This window comes from Lupinus angustifolius, chromosome LG02 (assembly GCF_001865875.1).
Source record: "Lupinus angustifolius cultivar Tanjil chromosome LG02, LupAngTanjil_v1.0, whole genome shotgun sequence".
Lineage (NCBI taxonomy): Eukaryota > Viridiplantae > Streptophyta > Magnoliopsida > Fabales > Fabaceae > Lupinus > Lupinus angustifolius.
The window spans coordinates 15068734-15088844 of record NC_032010.1 but is presented as its reverse complement, the minus strand read 5'-3'; the positions used below and the strand labels follow the sequence as shown (position 1 = coordinate 15088844).

The window sequence follows — 20111 nt, the reverse complement described above, 5'->3', positions numbered from 1 at the left end:
TTGTATCATATATAGAACATAGTCCTCATCAATCTATCTATCTATTAACAATATAATAAAAAAAACTTTCTCATGTCACATGTCACTTTCTCCTTCTCTCATGCCACATGTCACTTTCTCCTTCCCTCATGCCACATGTCACTTTCTCCTTACATTTTTCCTTCATGTCACCTCCTCCTCACATATTTTTCTTCCTACTTTTTATATATTATATATTTTATATGCTAATAATAATTTAATATTAGTTAGTGATTGGTTCATGTCGCTACCCCACTAAAATTGAGTGTTTACAACATCTATGTTTTGTTATGTTAAAAGGTAATAGTCATTGAGCATTAGATGAAATTGAAGTCATTTTGTCATTTTTCACATTCAAATTATTTCTTTATATTAATCTATCTATATAATTTAATGTTTACCATTAATCTAAGAATAATTGTACTTTTTCACCTCATCAAAGTTTTTTTGACATTTTTCGCACTGAATTTTAATATTACAGTTCAGATTCTTTGAATTTTAATTTTTCTCTATTAACAACATAATAAAAACAACTCCCTTGTGCCACATGTCAATTTCTCCTTACATTTTTTCCTTCATGGTACATGTCACCTCCTCACATTTTTTCCTTCCTACTTTTTATATATTGTATATGTTAATAATAATTTAATATATATGTGCGTTTTAACTATGCGAATACATGGGTAACATGTGTTTTCTTAGTAATGCGAATGTACGGGTAACATGTGTGTTTTTAGCCATGCGAATGCACGAGTCACATGTATTTAATTACTATCATTACATTATTTAATTAAAAGGTAACAATGGTATATATATTCATGAAAAATATATGTATTTTAATTATTAATATAACAAATCAATTATTAGACTCTTTTTATTATTTTGATTAAATTTATCAGAAAAAATATCTGTCATATCCTAACTTAGTGTGTTTTTAATTTATGAGTTATTTTCATACAATGATTATTAGCTAAAACATAATCAAATAAATAACATTTAATTATACAATATTTGAATGCTAAAAATATATTCAAATATTTATACACAATGAACATTAATCTAAAATAAAACATAAGCATTTAAGAGATATGCTAAAAAATCCTTATGACTTTATATGATACTTATATACGCATTCACAAAAAATATGATGCAAAAATAACTCCTTATATTTATAATTTTATATAGAGAATATAGAGGTGAGATATTATCCAATACAATTTGAATTTTATTTATTGAGTTATTTAAGAATCAAATATTTTCTATAATCACACTTTCAACAAATAAATGCTTATACAAACACATTTATAATTGTTAATATTCTACATATCACTCAAAAATCAACTTTAATATTGCACCTATATGAATGAGAAATATAATGTTTCAATACATGATTTATTGATATTATAAAGTATATGTATATTATATTTACATTATGCATAAACAAAGAAGCAATCCGTATAAGTGCATGGGTACACTGCTAGTCGTACAAAGTCACATACAATAAAAACAAGAAATTACTCAATTTGTTTGTCACAATACCAAATCAAATACATTTATAGATTTGCTTTAATTGGAATCAAAAACTCAAATTCGTGAACCGATCAAACTAGTTTGGTCTAACAAAATAAAAATTGATTTGATCTATAAATCTAAATTAGTTAATTTCAATTTCACATGATTTGTAAATTAGATCAAACACACTTACACTCTTAAAGTATTATAAAATTTTATTTTTTATTCATTACTAGAAAATTGAATTTTGATATAATATATTCCCATTAGTTTTTTTGTCACTATAATATTTTTGAAGTTTTTTCATATTGTTTATCAATTTATAATTTTTTTTTAATTTTCTCTCTCATTTTATCATTATTATATTAAATAAAATGTGATAATAGTAAGTTTGAGTAGGGATGACAATTAAAATTGAAGTTGTGAGTACCGCCCGAAACTAACTCGAATTTAACGAGAAACCTGATGTGATTGAGTTCAGTTTCGGGTTTTACCTGAGTTCAACATTCGGGTTCATATTTGAGTTTGGTATAATTGATAGTTAATACCCTACCCCGAAATCGTCCCGATTAATATATATAAAATTACACTATTATACATAAATACATAGATAAACCATATATATGTATATATCGGGCGAGTTCTTTTACCCGAAATTCGAAAGGTTCAATTTACCCAAAATCCGACGGGTTTAAAGATGATATCATTATTTTTTACCTCGCTTAATTCGAATTCTGATTTTAGAGTTGGATAAACATAAACCTAACACTAACCGCTTAGTTGTCATTCCTAAGTTTGAGTTGTTAGAAATACTTTATTTAAAATACTTAATAAAAAAATTTTGGTACATAAAAAAAAAGTGTGAACAGATATATATCCATTTATAACTTCCCACTCATCATTCCTTGGCCCTTCAGATCTGCTCCTCCAACCAAACCCTCACCTAAGGTAACCTCTCAGATCCCTCTTTCTCTTTTTCATTTAGGGATTTGTTTTTCATATCTCTCTCATTCTCTTCAATTTTCACTCGTAAGTTTTCATTTCTTTTCTGGATCTGTAACCTATACCCTGCTACGCTATATGCATTTTGGTTTGATTTTAGATCGTTTTTTCGGCTTCATTTCTGACGTTTCGAACTATTTTCTATAAATTTATATTGTTTTCAAGTTTTAAACGGTGTGGATTGGTAGATTTTAGAGTTTCTGAGGATAAATGTTGATTTCATTTATTTTAATTTGATTTATAATTTAATTCTTCACGTAATTCTTATGCTTATACTGTGAATAATGTTGCTAGGTCCCCTCATATATTATGTAATAGAGGGGTTACGAAGAAACAATAACTATAAAATGGTGAAGGGAAAAAATAAGAGATGATAATGGTAGAAAATGGATAAGATTGAGTCATAAATCCCTTCCCCGCATATGTTGTGTGGTTTGTTTAGAAGTTGTAGGAACAAGGGAATTTCTAGTTGTTAATTATTTGTAGGTATACTTTGTAAGAAGGAAATGGAAAAGCATTTGCTAGGTGTATGAATGCAATTGCAAATGCCTTTGAGTAATGTTCTCCCAGAGTCTTGGTACTTATTTGGCAGTGACTATGTTCTTTAATAATATTTTTAGGTTTCTCAATGTTTATTTCCTTAGTTTTCATGTTGTGTGATTGTTTTATTATTTCCAATTTTATGTAATCTTTGACAGAGATTGAGTTTCACCTTTCAGAAGAGCGGTTGAAGAGCATGGGTCGTGGAGTTAGCAGCGGTGGTGGGCAAAGCTCATTGGGTTATCTTTTTGGCAGTGGAGAGGCCCCAGCCCCAAAACCAGCACCAACTAATGCCCAGCCTGAAGTGCAGACTGTAAGTAATGTGCCTCCTTCAAAACCAGTTACTGCTCCAAAAACAATAGATCCGAATAAACCTGCTGGTATCAACAGTAGTTCTATAGATGGTCTGAACACCGGCAACTTCATCACGGTACTATTTGCTCTTTTCATACTTGTTTTTTTATTTTCCAGCTTAAATGTTAGGACATTTGTTTAAGCTCTGAACTGATTTACAAATGCATATTTAAGCACCACGGATTTTAATTATCCAGATGTATGCTTAGCTTCTCTTATGTCTTATTCGATTGTCAAATTTGTTATTATGCACTCACATCATGTTTCCTTTATTGACCTCAATTGTGCCATTGTTGGAGCAATTTGGTCAGCTGTACTAATGTCCGAAAAGTGTGGGAAGTGTCCAATATGTGGAAAATATAAATTATTATGAGTTAGATTCTTACTTCCACACTCATGAAAGTTGAAAGTATTGGCCAGCCTATTCGATTAGAGTATGCATACTTATGTGTTTAACCTTGTATATCAGTGTTGCCTGTTATATATGAATTTGCTCATACTTCATAATGCTTAAAGATAGCCTACCCCACCTAGTGGGATTAGGCTTGGTTCTTGTTGTTGTTCATAATGCATAAAGATGACTTCCTAGTGGTTGATAAATGTTTATGTAATTTTCTTTATATCAATGATAGAGCATTTGCTATGTAAATTAAATTAACTTGTGCATCTCATCAGCATTTAACATAGTGGAATGAGGCTTGGTTGCCTGAGAATGACCTGTAGCAAGTTGCAATGTATTAAGATGATACTTTCCAAAACAATCTGAAATAAATGAAAAACTAGAATCTCATTTTTCATTTTACTTTCATTCTGCTAGTATATAGCTTGTTCCCTCCTGCTTATATTGTATTTTCTTTTGAATTTGTCTTGATTGACTCTTCCCCCCAATTTGGTTGCTGCAGGACCGACCTTCGACCAAGGTCCATGCTGCACCTGGTGGTGGCTCTTCTCTGGGATACCTCTTTGGTGGACCTGGTGATGCAAAATAATACCTTGTTTTGAAGCTTTTGTATGAAGAATGTTTTTTCCTTTGAAATGAGTCATGGAAACAAAATGAGGGATATGGTGTAATATATAGGGTGTGGCTGCTGGGATAAAGTGGACGACCCAGGGTGTTATATTTTAGATGTGCTAAACATCAATTACAGAACTGTTTGTCAGAATCAAATATTTCTGTTCCTAAATCCACATTATTTCTAGTTTTGTATTATGTGTTTGGAGCAATTCTTTTCATTTGTTATTGTGCATCGAATGAATTATTATGAAGGATATGAATAACTTTTCATGGAATCTAGACATACATGAGGTGGAGCATGTTATAAAAATTAGAATCCATGTTCTTCATAAGGCTTGAAGCCTTTGAAAATTCTACCTTTAACTTCGGTTTTTTATCGATTCTACCTCCCTTAGCAAGGATGAAAGAAGATTACAAGGACGGATCAAAATTATTGATGTAAGATTAGTTCTGTGCATTAAAAATTATAAGACCAGTTATAACCAAACCCTAGTTTCTAATATGTGAATACATTTTCCGCCTGAAAAATTATGTTCTATAAATGTGTCATGTGTCATTGTATGTGTTATTTAGATTGGTTAAGAAAATATTAATTTAGTTTATATTTTGAATGAGGTAATTTTAAATTTCACTTTCTTCAATTAGAATGGAGTGTCATAGATGGGATTAGGGGTGTAGATGAGTTGAAACTATCACAAAACACTTGGTTACATAAGGTTAAATGTTTCATAAGGTTGAATGTTCAGTAATAAAAAATAAATTTGGAATAAATTAGATAACTGATAAATTTGTTAAATTTTATTTACGTTACATGAGTCAAGTTCAAACTTTATATTTGACTTGTCTAAATAGACAAGCCAAATTTAAATCATTACTTTTTCACAAGCTGAGAATGAGTTTTAACTGTAAAAGTTCGATTCACCTTGACTTGAGTTAGTACATGCCTATATGGGACAATGAATATAATTGATAAGTTTCAATGAGTTTTAACCTTGAAGTCACTATTATATTCACATTTTTTTCTACGATAAAAACATTTTGTCTCTTTTCCTTCCTTATAAGCTCAAACAAATTCTCATAATAAAGAAATTTTACACTAATGAATTAAAGATAAATAACCCTTCTTATTTAGGATCAACTAAATATATATTTTTATTTTATTTTTATACACAAAAAAGGAATTTAATTTTATCGCTTGCTTTTTAGTTAAGTTTTTCTTTTATCTTTATCATTTTTTCTATTACTTATTTTGTTGGTTTAAGAGCCTTTTGCCATAGCAACTAATCACACATCCTATAGGGACATGATATCTCTCACTTTTGCCCAAACCAGCCATTCACCTTCACTCAAAAAAGGATGGATGAATACTAAATACTTCATCAATCCAATCCTAACTACATTCATTGGTGATCATTTGACAGATTTATACATGCATGGTTAGCAAGTAATCTGATGGAAGTAGGATCAACGAATAACCCCATACCACTTAGGAAAATCTTTGGTGACTTTATCAATGAAGAAACTCTAATGTCCTTGGTCTTAATGATTTTACTGAAGCAATTCCATTTCTCTCACTATGATCCCGCTCTTGACCTTGCATGTTAATTTCGTTATTGATGTAGAAAGCTCATAGGAGGTTTGGTTTGGTTGACATCCCAATATGTCTTTTATGATTAAATCAAGTAATCCAAAACACATGTGATTAACCTCGTTGGCAAGATAGTTTCTATTCAATCTGGAGTATTATATCAACTTCATGACCAAAGCAAATTATATGTGTTCCTTTGTATGGTGACTCTTGTTTGTGGAGGGGTTATAACAATTCATCTCTCATCTAATGGATTGAGTAGAAATTAGTTTTACTTACTATACTGAGAGTGACATAATTATAAGGTTGCTGCTTAGTAATCGTGGGTTATGGGTTCAAATATTGAAAACAATTTATTTCTTACGTGCGGTGGCGGATCTTGGTCTACACTTTAGGAGGGGCAATAATTTATAATTACAATTTATAAGTAAAATTAATTAAGTAACAAAAAATATAAAGAAGTATACATGATTGGATCACAGAGAACATTTTTAGCTATTTCATTTTTAATATAAACTACTACGTGATCAACAAAAAATCGATCTTCTATCTTACTATGCAATTCTGTTTGGTTATCTTCATTGATGAAAATGATATTTATGTAGTAGTTGCCCCACAATAGTTAAGATAAGATGAATAATTTAATAAATAAGATATTACTAAGGACATATAGTTAGGAATTTTTTATACTTGAAGGGCTAAGGACACCAAAAAATGTTAAAATTGACATTTCAAATCAATCTTTTGTTTCTTATTGAATTCCATATGATAAAAAATTTGGATAAAAAATACATATGTTATCAATATTAAATTACTTATAAGTATTATTAGGTATGTATTATCAATATATACATAATATTTTTCATAAAGTGTAAAATCATTACGAATTAATTAAAACGAAGTCATATTATTATAAGCAACATCTACATGTATAAGATAATTTGATCCATTGTGTATAATTTTTAGAAGTACCACACAAATTGCAATGTATTTATTTAGCAAGCTACAAAATAAAGAAATATATGAGTTTCAACAAGTATATCCATAAAGGTGTTACTTGAGTGCAGGTAAAAAGTATACATATGTTGTTTCAAAAAGTGTTATTTTTTATAATTTAAAAGTTTAATCATTAATATTTTTCTAATCAAACACAATATTTATATAGGTAAAAAAGTAAACAAATATTTTAGTAATTGTTTTTAAAAAAACAGGGGCAGCTGCTCCCACCTGCTCTTTCAATGCTTTGCCCTGCTTAAGTGAGTAAAACTTCATACATTCACCCTCCATATACTACTGGATAGAATCCTCATGCCTTGGACTACACTTTTATTGTACTTCACAATAATCTGAGTTCAGCAGGGCGGTACCAGAAACTTTCGTTCAGTGTCCTAATTATAAAGATGCCCCCACAAAAACACATTTTTCCTGCAGGATAAACTACCCACATAGATTCATACATATTAGAATCTGTTTCACAATTAAACATGCAAAATTACAACTACTATTTACTTTGAAAGTACTAAATTAGCATCAAGAAATTTCTCTGAAGTTTGTCGTGTACTTACAACAGTGGAAAGCATCAATACTTCAAGAATTTAAAATAAGTAAATAACTTATATATACAAAGGTGCTTCAATGTTTCTATATTCACAACAGTTTCAAAGTGTTCACCAAGATGGAGTTTTTTAGGAAGTTTCTTTAAGTTCTATAAATGACCCTTTTTGCTGAATGAGTTCTTCGAATGATCCACTATCACAAAACACTTGGTTACACATCTTCCCCTTTTCCCTGTTCCATCCTCATAAAACACAACAATACGAGTTTACTTGGACCTGACATTGAAAACCTCTTTCATTTCCTCTCTATATGCATCCTAGCTTCTATCAAAGAAGGCACTTACTCCCTCTCCTGTGTTTTTATGAAAGAGCCATGGTCATGGAGTCTAACTTCTAAGTATTCCCAGTAGTTCATACAAAACATTTGCACTAGGGCTGCATGCTCATCGGGGATTCTGTATTGGTGTTGGACTACCCTCTCTAGTTCACTGTGGTGCAGTGATTTAAATTGTAAAGTGCATCATGTGATGCGGCCAGAATATTGCGGTTGCATTGACCATCACAACCATATCACACCATAATTGCGATGTGACACCAAATCATAATGATACGACTCTATTGAACTACAGCACAACTACATCATACTGCATTTGGACCGTAACAGGCCGCATCAAAACAATCGAATTCAAAATATATTTTTTAATCACAAAATAATTCACACCGCAAATGACCGTAATCCGCATCACAATAACCGCAATCGTTACCATAATCACGACTACGGTCGTAATTTAAAACACTGTTGGGGTGCCACTCACAATTCTATAGATTGGTTTGGGATACAGTCTTGAAATTCAATAATGAGATTCTGAAAACTGGCTTCACCAACCTTGTAATTGGATTGTTACATTCTTGGTCTCTAAGCTGGTTCAACATATAATTGAGAGGGTGAAGGATCACAAGGTAAAGGAGTTGTGTACTTGGCCAGTGATTTCAAAGTTGGAATCTGCAACCTTTTCTGAGCACCCTTTGCTAAGGCCAATCTACTACAGTGGAAAGATAATGTTCTTAAGCTAGTATTTTTTCTGGACAGAATTACAGTTAAGAGGTTGGCAAAGCTATATCTTGGGGAACTCCATGTTTGTGGGAATTAAGGCTTTACTGAAGCAACTGGAAATGCCACAGGCACCTCAGAGAAGGAATACAAAATGGAGAAGGATCAATATTCTTTATTTCAAGGCATGGAAAGCAAGGAGCAAGCAATTAACTCATCAGATTACTGAGTGATAACAAGTAACGATATTACTGTATCAGTGGGTAACTACATAAGATGAAGATAACATTAATGTAGCTTAAGTACATTTGATCCAGATTGTAATGCATCACCTATCTTCTGTCTATATAAGAGTGCTAGGGACTAATGTTGAAAGACTATTTAAGCTGACAAGAGGTAGATATAAGCTAGTGAATAAAGGTTTCTTATGAACATGGTTGATCCTATAAATGCTTTCATGTAAGAGGACTCTGACTCAAGTTGATTTTACCATTCCTTATTCTCCTTGAGTCACATTCAAATATTGAGGTATGTATTTTTAGAGAGGAGCCTTTGGATAGATATAACATAATCATAATATAATACTTTTCTATTTATAAATAACATCTTGATCTTGTGCCTTTTCTTTAGAGTTATATAATGTACTTATGAGTTGTATATTCTATTCCTCGGATTAAGGCAATGACCCTTTATTTCCTTATTTCATCTTCTCACATGATCTGTCAAGAGCTGAACTTTTGAAGGTTATAAAGGAATAAGCAAGGATGGCCCCTAATAATTCATTTAATCTTTGCAAATAATACCACTCTTCTGTTTTTCCGAGCTTCAACAACTAGCTGTAATACTATCCAGGATTTATTGAATAGCTACTGCTATTTTGGCAGAACAAAAAAAATGCCAAAGCAAAAATCACCTTCAATCCAAATAGATGGAAAACAATTAAGGGAAAAAGATAAATATATCAATAATCTGTGTGAAATAGATGCTAAATTGGGAAGGTATCTCTGTACAAGTTGCCATTATGGATGCAGAACTTAAATCTTCTCTGATGTTCTACTAAAGAAGAGAAACCAATTGCAGGGAGCTACTTAAATCTATCTGAATCCCAATCAACCCCGTGTTTATCCTCTTTTCTACTTTGCACTAACACAACACAAAGGTAACACTGCAGTCGTAGAGCCGATTTCCAACCGAAAATCGGGTTGCGACAGGTCGACAAATAACATGATGTTAAGGAACACGGGGAATGGGAATGATCCCCAAATTTCTGCGAACATCTCCCAAATCTTCATGAAAATGGCTCTCATAATATACACACATAAGATCAGTGCATTGCACGCCAGCACGAATGGCCCAGGGAAAGTAGTGCTGATAAAACAATTTCCGCTGCTTCTCACTGAATCTCGCTGTGCCACTTATGACAGACAACAGACACGTAGGAAGGTACATTTTCTCAAACTCAATCACTTTCATTGCTAACTCCCCAATCAAGTTAGTAGGAAGGCCGAAAAGGGTATGCCAGAAGTCATGCACTTCACGAGCCCGCATTGCATAGGCCAGTTTGTCTGAGTCCATGAACCGCACAGGAGGTAGATCATCTGGTGAAAAGTTCCTGGATCCCATAAATTTAGCATAGACAGCACCAAATGTGTTTGGTGGTAGGTCCCAAGCATGTCCTACATTTGCGGATATAACACGAGGGCGCTTTAACAGTACTGCCAGTTAGCCAAGATTATGAATGAAAATTGATTGGTTTTCTGTGACATGTAACAGTATGTTTTGCAGAAATTTGCAAAAGAGCGCCAAAGATTGCATACACAGACATTAAAAACAATAAAAGACTCCAAAGGGAAACCACTTCATGTACTTCATAAGCTACTAAAACAATTATTACTCAACAGCAATGTAACATAGTTCCAAAATGATCCAAACACAGAAAAAGAAGATAAAACTACCATGAAATTGAAGCCTGCAACAATAACAAGATATTCCACACAAAAATGCATCACTCGCCAGACCACATTCTCCCATATTCATCCCAATCACCATAATTTTAGCATGAATTTCGAACCTCCCCACTTCAAATTTAGAAAGACAAAGACACCACTTTTTTAGAACGTGGACCTTAAGATCAATCATAGTGATTCTTTTTTCCTTATCCGATAAAATTTATGTCTTTCTCTATGTAATAGTACCAATATTTTAAATCTAGATATGCGACCACTACAGACACCAATATGTCAAGATTTTAGTTTTGGGAGTCATCCAAAACTATATTGGAATCTCAATTGAGGTATTGACTGCAAATGTCCACAATTCTCTGAGACATTTTCTAACTTTCTGAAAAAGCTACAACTATTTTAAAATCTCGAACAAGAACATACCATGTTATTTAAAAACGTGCAGGATCCAAATAATTCCCACATCTATGTAAAAATAAATATTCCAAAAGGAACCATTGCACACTATTATTGGCAATTTGGGCAAAAGTCCATAGGGCCCGCCCGCATGTTTTGGGCAGGCATAACATGAAAATTGTGTACATCTATCCTAAACTGCCCATCTAATATGTCATTTTCACTCATGACCATTTCAAATGGGTGGGCAGGGTAGCCCATGGGCAATGGTGAACATTAAAATAAGAAATTTGATGGATTTAGTACGAGAGTAATTCATGTTCTCACCACTTAAGTACATGTACAATTTTCAAAATATGATATCTTACCAATTAAATGTATGTCTAGTTTATGCAAAACAATGTTTTGTGTTTTTTATTCTACTTTCACATACAAGCCCGCCCTGCCCATGTTTAGGCAGGCAGGGCATGATATCTCATGGTCTATTTAAAACGGGCATGCTCTATCTTACTATGCAATTCTGTTTGGTTATCTTCATTGATGAAAATGATATTTATGTAGTAGTTGCCCCACAATAGTTAAGATAAGATGAATAATTTAATAAATAAGATATTACTAAGGACATATAGTTAGGAATTTTTTATACTTGAAGGGCTAAGGACACCAAAAAATGTTAAAATTGACATTTCAAATCAATCTTTTGTTTCTTATTGAATTCCATATGATAAAAAATTTGGATAAAAAATACATATGTTATCAATATTAAATTACTTATAAGTATTATTAGGTATGTATTATCAATATATACATAATATTTTTCATAAAGTGTAAAATCATTACGAATTAATTAAAACGAAGTCATATTATTATAAGCAACATCTACATGTATAAGATAATTTGATCCATTGTGTATAATTTTTAGAAGTACCACACAAATTGCAATGTATTTATTTAGCAAGCTACAAAATAAAGAAATATATGAGTTTCAACAAGTATATCCATAAAGGTGTTACTTGAGTGCAGGTAAAAAGTATACATATGTTGTTTCAAAAAGTGTTATTTTTTATAATTTAAAAGTTTAATCATTAATATTTTTCTAATCAAACACAATATTTATATAGGTAAAAAAGTAAACAAATATTTTAGTAATTGTTTTTAAAAAAACAGGGGCAGCTGCTCCCACCTGCTCTTTCAATGCTTTGCCCTGCTTAAGTGAGTAAAACTTCATACATTCACCCTCCATATACTACTGGATAGAATCCTCATGCCTTGGACTACACTTTTATTGTACTTCACAATAATCTGAGTTCAGCAGGGCGGTACCAGAAACTTTCGTTCAGTGTCCTAATTATAAAGATGCCCCCACAAAAACACATTTTTCCTGCAGGATAAACTACCCACATAGATTCATACATATTAGAATCTGTTTCACAATTAAACATGCAAAATTACAACTACTATTTACTTTGAAAGTACTAAATTAGCATCAAGAAATTTCTCTGAAGTTTGTCGTGTACTTACAACAGTGGAAAGCATCAATACTTCAAGAATTTAAAATAAGTAAATAACTTATATATACAAAGGTGCTTCAATGTTTCTATATTCACAACAGTTTCAAAGTGTTCACCAAGATGGAGTTTTTTAGGAAGTTTCTTTAAGTTCTATAAATGACCCTTTTTGCTGAATGAGTTCTTCGAATGATCCACTATCACAAAACACTTGGTTACACATCTTCCCCTTTTCCCTGTTCCATCCTCATAAAACACAACAATACGAGTTTACTTGGACCTGACATTGAAAACCTCTTTCATTTCCTCTCTATATGCATCCTAGCTTCTATCAAAGAAGGCACTTACTCCCTCTCCTGTGTTTTTATGAAAGAGCCATGGTCATGGAGTCTAACTTCTAAGTATTCCCAGTAGTTCATACAAAACATTTGCACTAGGGCTGCATGCTCATCGGGGATTCTGTATTGGTGTTGGACTACCCTCTCTAGTTCACTGTGGTGCAGTGATTTAAATTGTAAAGTGCATCATGTGATGCGGCCAGAATATTGCGGTTGCATTGACCATCACAACCATATCACACCATAATTGCGATGTGACACCAAATCATAATGATACGACTCTATTGAACTACAGCACAACTACATCATACTGCATTTGGACCGTAACAGGCCGCATCAAAACAATCGAATTCAAAATATATTTTTTAATCACAAAATAATTCACACCGCAAATGACCGTAATCCGCATCACAATAACCGCAATCGTTACCATAATCACGACTACGGTCGTAATTTAAAACACTGTTGGGGTGCCACTCACAATTCTATAGATTGGTTTGGGATACAGTCTTGAAATTCAATAATGAGATTCTGAAAACTGGCTTCACCAACCTTGTAATTGGATTGTTACATTCTTGGTCTCTAAGCTGGTTCAACATATAATTGAGAGGGTGAAGGATCACAAGGTAAAGGAGTTGTGTACTTGGCCAGTGATTTCAAAGTTGGAATCTGCAACCTTTTCTGAGCACCCTTTGCTAAGGCCAATCTACTACAGTGGAAAGATAATGTTCTTAAGCTAGTATTTTTTCTGGACAGAATTACAGTTAAGAGGTTGGCAAAGCTATATCTTGGGGAACTCCATGTTTGTGGGAATTAAGGCTTTACTGAAGCAACTGGAAATGCCACAGGCACCTCAGAGAAGGAATACAAAATGGAGAAGGATCAATATTCTTTATTTCAAGGCATGGAAAGCAAGGAGCAAGCAATTAACTCATCAGATTACTGAGTGATAACAAGTAACGATATTACTGTATCAGTGGGTAACTACATAAGATGAAGATAACATTAATGTAGCTTAAGTACATTTGATCCAGATTGTAATGCATCACCTATCTTCTGTCTATATAAGAGTGCTAGGGACTAATGTTGAAAGACTATTTAAGCTGACAAGAGGTAGATATAAGCTAGTGAATAAAGGTTTCTTATGAACATGGTTGATCCTATAAATGCTTTCATGTAAGAGGACTCTGACTCAAGTTGATTTTACCATTCCTTATTCTCCTTGAGTCACATTCAAATATTGAGGTATGTATTTTTAGAGAGGAGCCTTTGGATAGATATAACATAATCATAATATAATACTTTTCTATTTATAAATAACATCTTGATCTTGTGCCTTTTCTTTAGAGTTATATAATGTACTTATGAGTTGTATATTCTATTCCTCGGATTAAGGCAATGACCCTTTATTTCCTTATTTCATCTTCTCACATGATCTGTCAAGAGCTGAACTTTTGAAGGTTATAAAGGAATAAGCAAGGATGGCCCCTAATAATTCATTTAATCTTTGCAAATAATACCACTCTTCTGTTTTTCCGAGCTTCAACAACTAGCTGTAATACTATCCAGGATTTATTGAATAGCTACTGCTATTTTGGCAGAACAAAAAAAATGCCAAAGCAAAAATCACCTTCAATCCAAATAGATGGAAAACAATTAAGGGAAAAAGATAAATATATCAATAATCTGTGTGAAATAGATGCTAAATTGGGAAGGTATCTCTGTACAAGTTGCCATTATGGATGCAGAACTTAAATCTTCTCTGATGTTCTACTAAAGAAGAGAAACCAATTGCAGGGAGCTACTTAAATCTATCTGAATCCCAATCAACCCCGTGTTTATCCTCTTTTCTACTTTGCACTAACACAACACAAAGGTAACACTGCAGTCGTAGAGCCGATTTCCAACCGAAAATCGGGTTGCGACAGGTCGACAAATAACATGATGTTAAGGAACACGGGGAATGGGAATGATCCCCAAATTTCTGCGAACATCTCCCAAATCTTCATGAAAATGGCTCTCATAATATACACACATAAGATCAGTGCATTGCACGCCAGCACGAATGGCCCAGGGAAAGTAGTGCTGATAAAACAATTTCCGCTGCTTCTCACTGAATCTCGCTGTGCCACTTATGACAGACAACAGACACGTAGGAAGGTACATTTTCTCAAACTCAATCACTTTCATTGCTAACTCCCCAATCAAGTTAGTAGGAAGGCCGAAAAGGGTATGCCAGAAGTCATGCACTTCACGAGCCCGCATTGCATAGGCCAGTTTGTCTGAGTCCATGAACCGCACAGGAGGTAGATCATCTGGTGAAAAGTTCCTGGATCCCATAAATTTAGCATAGACAGCACCAAATGTGTTTGGTGGTAGGTCCCAAGCATGTCCTACATTTGCGGATATAACACGAGGGCGCTTTAACAGTACTGCCAGTTAGCCAAGATTATGAATGAAAATTGATTGGTTTTCTGTGACATGTAACAGTATGTTTTGCAGAAATTTGCAAAAGAGCGCCAAAGATTGCATACACAGACATTAAAAACAATAAAAGACTCCAAAGGGAAACCACTTCATGTACTTCATAAGCTACTAAAACAATTATTACTCAACAGCAATGTAACATAGTTCCAAAATGATCCAAACACAGAAAAAGAAGATAAAACTACCATGAAATTGAAGCCTGCAACAATAACAAGATATTCCACACAAAAATGCATCACTCGCCAGACCACATTCTCCCATATTCATCCCAATCACCATAATTTTAGCATGAATTTCGAACCTCCCCACTTCAAATTTAGAAAGACAAAGACACCACTTTTTTAGAACGTGGACCTTAAGATCAATCATAGTGATTCTTTTTTCCTTATCCGATAAAATTTATGTCTTTCTCTATGTAATAGTACCAATATTTTAAATCTAGATATGCGACCACTACAGACACCAATATGTCAAGATTTTAGTTTTGGGAGTCATCCAAAACTATATTGGAATCTCAATTGAGGTATTGACTGCAAATGTCCACAATTCTCTGAGACATTTTCTAACTTTCTGAAAAAGCTACAACTATTTTAAAATCTCGAACAAGAACATACCATGTTATTTAAAAACGTGCAGGATCCAAATAATTCCCACATCTATGTAAAAATAAATATTCCAAAAGGAACCATTGCACACTATTATTGGCAATTTGGGCAAAAGTCCATAGGGCCCGCCCGCATGTTTTGGGCAGGCATAACATGAAAATTGTGTACATCTATCCTAAACTGCCCATCTAATATGTCATTTTCACTCATGACCATTTCAAATGGGTGGGCAGGGTAGCCCATGGGCAATGGTGAACATTAAAATAAGAAATTTGATGGATTTAGTACGAGAGTAATTCATGTTCTCACCACTTAAGTACATGTACAATTTTCAAAATATGATATCTTACCAATTAAATGTATGTCTAGTTTATGCAAAACAATGTTTTGTGTTTTTTATTCTACTTTCACATACAAGCCCGCCCTGCCCATGTTTAGGCAGGCAGGGCATGATATCTCATGGTCTATTTAAAACGGGCATGCTCATGCCCGCCCTAATTTTGGTGGGCATTGTGTGGACATGGGCAGGGCAGATATTGTGTGGACATGAGCAGGGCAGGAATTGTGTGGACATGGGCAGAGCGACCCTAATTGTCAATGCGCACACGATTAGAAAAATACATATATAAGGAAAGCATTAATAATAAGGAAAAATAAAAGAACAGACCCTGTCTTTAGAGGAACTATGCATCTTTTGAAGAACTCTCTCAAAAGTGGGTTTTCCAGTGGTTTCACCCGTGAGTACCCATAGAAATAATTGCAACGGGTACCCACAATAATAACTTATGGGTGAGAGTGAGTTTTGTAGTACCCATCTCGCAAGTACCGCAAATTTATATATTTAGTTTTTAATTAAATTTTTATATATTTTTATTATTATTTTAAGATTATATATCATATACTTTATTATTATTTAATAAAAAATTACACATATTTAATTATGATAATAAATTTATCATATAAATATCATATTATTCATATAATACTTATTTTTATATGGAAAGTATTACTTGCGTCGTGCCTGTTGCCATCCGTAAGAGGAGCTATTAAATCCGCTCTCCGAGGGTCCATTAACGCACCCACCGCCTAACCCACCGCAACCCTACTACCACCTCTTCAGCCCACTTCCTATCATTGCTGCTAACTACCTTCGAAGTTCCCACCATTCAATCAATTTTATTAGGTTAATCAAATTAAACCGAATTTAGGTGGTAGGAATTTTTCTGTCACATTCCTATGAATCTGCTGACCTATAATGTCATATTTGTGTAAATTACATTCAATTTGTAATTGGTTTCATTTTAAACTGAAAAAATGAAATGTATGCAATAGTTAGGCAAATTGACATATTATCGCCTTGACTGAAAATTACAATATTTATAAACTGGGCAATGCCATAGTCGAGTTTCTATTATTTTTCTTCTTGATCCTACAAAACTCGACAATGGGGTGGGGGTTTCTATTTTCTACACATATCTTACCCAAACTCAACACCCATAATAGAGTATTTCCTTTTTTTTATTCTTCTTACTCTAAAATTGGCAATTCTGTTGGAGTTTTTTTTATCTCCGCAACCAAGTTGCCGAGTGTCCTAGAATCGTAGTCTTTCAGAAATTACTATTCTTATTGGTTTTTAGTTTAGTTACTTCTTAGCTTCTCATATAGCAAGTCTAAAAGAGACTGAATTTTTATGTGGTAGAATCCATGTGGGATTATTAAGTGGAGGTGATTAGAAGACCTGGGTCTCAGGTAAATTTATCTAATACCCTCTCTTAATATTTTAATTAAATTATATATATATATATATATATATATATATATATATATATATATATATATATATATATATATATATATATATATTGTTTGTTATGATTAAACTGTTTGCTTGTTGCTGCTGTTTTCTATGTTGTCACCATTCAGGTAGTGGTGGCTTTGTTGGGATTGCACTCACTAAGGCCACCACGTTTCAGAAGTAAATTACCATCTCCAGTTCTTAAGTTCTACCATATATTGCCAAGTAATTAAGGATGATACCTTGATTTCTGAAACTATGGATCATGGATGCTTGGACTCGGAAGGTTATTAATTATTAGAATTCTGGAAGATTTCCAGCAAACTATTAGCCTGTTTGTTTGAGTTTATTCTCAATTCAAACCACCCTTTTATCCTACTTTCCAGCAATCATGAGTGTAACATTTATTGCCTTTGTCAAACTGGCATTTGAGGTTGTGAGAACACTGTAAGAAATATTGGTAGTGGCAAGTATTCTCATTGGAGATTTCAAAGGTGTTATTGAAGTTGTGTCTATAAGGGTAAATTATCACTTTGTTCCTCACAATGTACTCACTCATCACTTTAGACCCATGGATGAATTCTGCAGTCCTCATGGGTGCAGCCCAGAAGTGGGTGAACTAGACATAAAGCATTAAAACCAAAATTATTAAAATTAAGAGAGACTCGACAACTTGGTTGCCTAGACAGGAGAGAGAACAAAAAAAAACTCCAACAGGTTGGCGATATTGGAGCGAGAAGAATAAAAAAAATAAGATATTTCATTGTGGGTGTCGAGTTTGGATAAAATATCTATAAAAAATAGAAACTACATCCCATTATCGAGTTTTGTGAGACCAAGAAGAAAAATAATAGAAACTTGGCTATGATGCCGAGTTTGTAGAAAATGCACCACCTTGATAAATATTTCAAAAGGTACACTAAGACTGTAATTTTTCAGTAAGGTAAACCATGTACGTCAATTCTCTACAATAGTTATATGCATTATCCACCATTCATATAATTGATCATATTTTTACAAAATTAATACAAATTAATCTAAAAAATGTCAATATTTCTTGTACAAATACATCCGGAAGAGAAGGATGAACAAAATTAATTCACAAAATATAGTTCTCACAATTGTTCTTTTGAATTTATCTCCTCCTAATTTTGTTTCAAACTATATATTTGGATACTTATCTGACAAATCTACCATTAAGTTGAGATCCATATGCCAATAACATAGCAACCCTTTTAGAGTGAGTGTAGAACCTTAGTTAAGCCCAAAGAAGACCCAAGACATAAAAGACCATTAATGAGGTCGTGTCAAGTTAGGTTTGGATCAGATAGACCAAAGACTTTACTAAACTTGGAGAACACAACAAGACCTAACAAAAGTCCAACCGCCTTAGCTACATTGGATCATGGACTCCTCAATATTTGGGGTGCAAACACATTATTCAAAGAGACAATATTTAATGAGTTTAGGACATGATAAGGTAAGGTACTTGATATACCTCATCGTATAAATACGTTAATGCACTAAGTGCAAATACAAAAACCACATTTCATATATTTCCTTGCACACACATCCAAGCAGTGTTATTAAACTCGGACCGGTCATCGACTCGGTCAGGCTATCGGGTTAATGAGTCACTGGTCGGACCGGTGAGTCATTGGTTGAACCGGTTGACTCGGTTTTCATCAATAAATTTAAAATAATATTAATACCTAATATAATATTGTAAAGAATATTTGTCATAAAGGCAACCTTTACATAAAAATTCATTACCAATTATCTAACATTTCAATAGTAAAATAATGAAGATGCAATAATTTTAAGTTTTTCATCATATCCAAGGAGACAAAGTTGCTTCCAAGTTAGGCATCCCTTCTTCAACAAATAAATCAGAATCTTCTACAGCATTACTTTCATTTTGATTCGAATTTTCCATGGTATTGTCTTGTCTATCATCATCATCATCATCCAAATTTAATTGAACTGTAACAAAAACAACATTTTAATATAATATAACAATTAACATTAACATAAAGTGATATCAAATATGTACCCAAATAAAGTGATATCAAATATCAAATAATAAATCATAATTCATAATCATAATATAATCAAGGTACATACCATTATCATCATAAATTGGTTCAATTGTCATATTAGCAAGATCATTACGCAATGCCTCAACCTCCTCAATGGTTAAGAAAGGTGGTGACTCCTCCATTACCCAATTAGAATGGTCATCAACTACTTCAAAATTGATGGGATCATAACTTTGATGTCTTAGTCGGTTCCTAAGTTTAGTAATTTGACATTTTGACAACATATCAATATAATAAAATCAAAGCAAATTTAATTATATATAGAAGCAAGTAATCATAATTATTG

General features: G+C 32.9%; 3 protein-coding genes and 1 pseudogene across 4 annotated transcripts in view; 1 reads left to right on the top strand and 3 right to left on the bottom strand.

The window, feature by feature from the left end:
* On the top strand, positions 2392–4650 carry LOC109336564 (protein SPIRAL1-like 1). 2 transcript variants are annotated; one of them, XM_019573243.1, is made up of 3 exons: positions 2392–2478; positions 3252–3502; positions 4329–4650. In XM_019573243.1, exons 2-3 carry the CDS (start codon positions 3269–3271, stop codon positions 4413–4415), a joined length of 321 nt encoding a protein of 106 aa, XP_019428788.1. In that variant the 5' UTR covers positions 2392–2478; positions 3252–3268; the 3' UTR covers positions 4416–4650. The 2 variants fall into 2 exon arrangements, with proteins under 2 accessions (XP_019428788.1, XP_019428795.1); XM_019573250.1 differs by having other exon boundaries at positions 2393–2478; positions 3255–3502.
* LOC109327278 (ubiquinone biosynthesis protein COQ4 homolog, mitochondrial-like) lies at positions 9826–10358 on the bottom strand (the record flags this gene model as incomplete). Its single annotated transcript, XM_019560352.1, has 1 exon — positions 9826–10358. A coding segment is annotated over one exon (492 nt), but the record flags the coding sequence as incomplete, so codon positions are not given.
* Positions 14742–18206, bottom strand: LOC109327270 (annotated as a pseudogene).
* The window catches only part of LOC109327261, a 2203-nt gene continuing 2038 nt past the window's right edge, over positions 19947–20111 (bottom strand). Inside the window, exon 4 of the mRNA XM_019560330.1 lies at positions 19947–19970. Within this exon, the coding sequence (XP_019415875.1) occupies positions 19947–19970 (24 nt within the window). The remainder of the gene's footprint in view (positions 19971–20111) is intronic.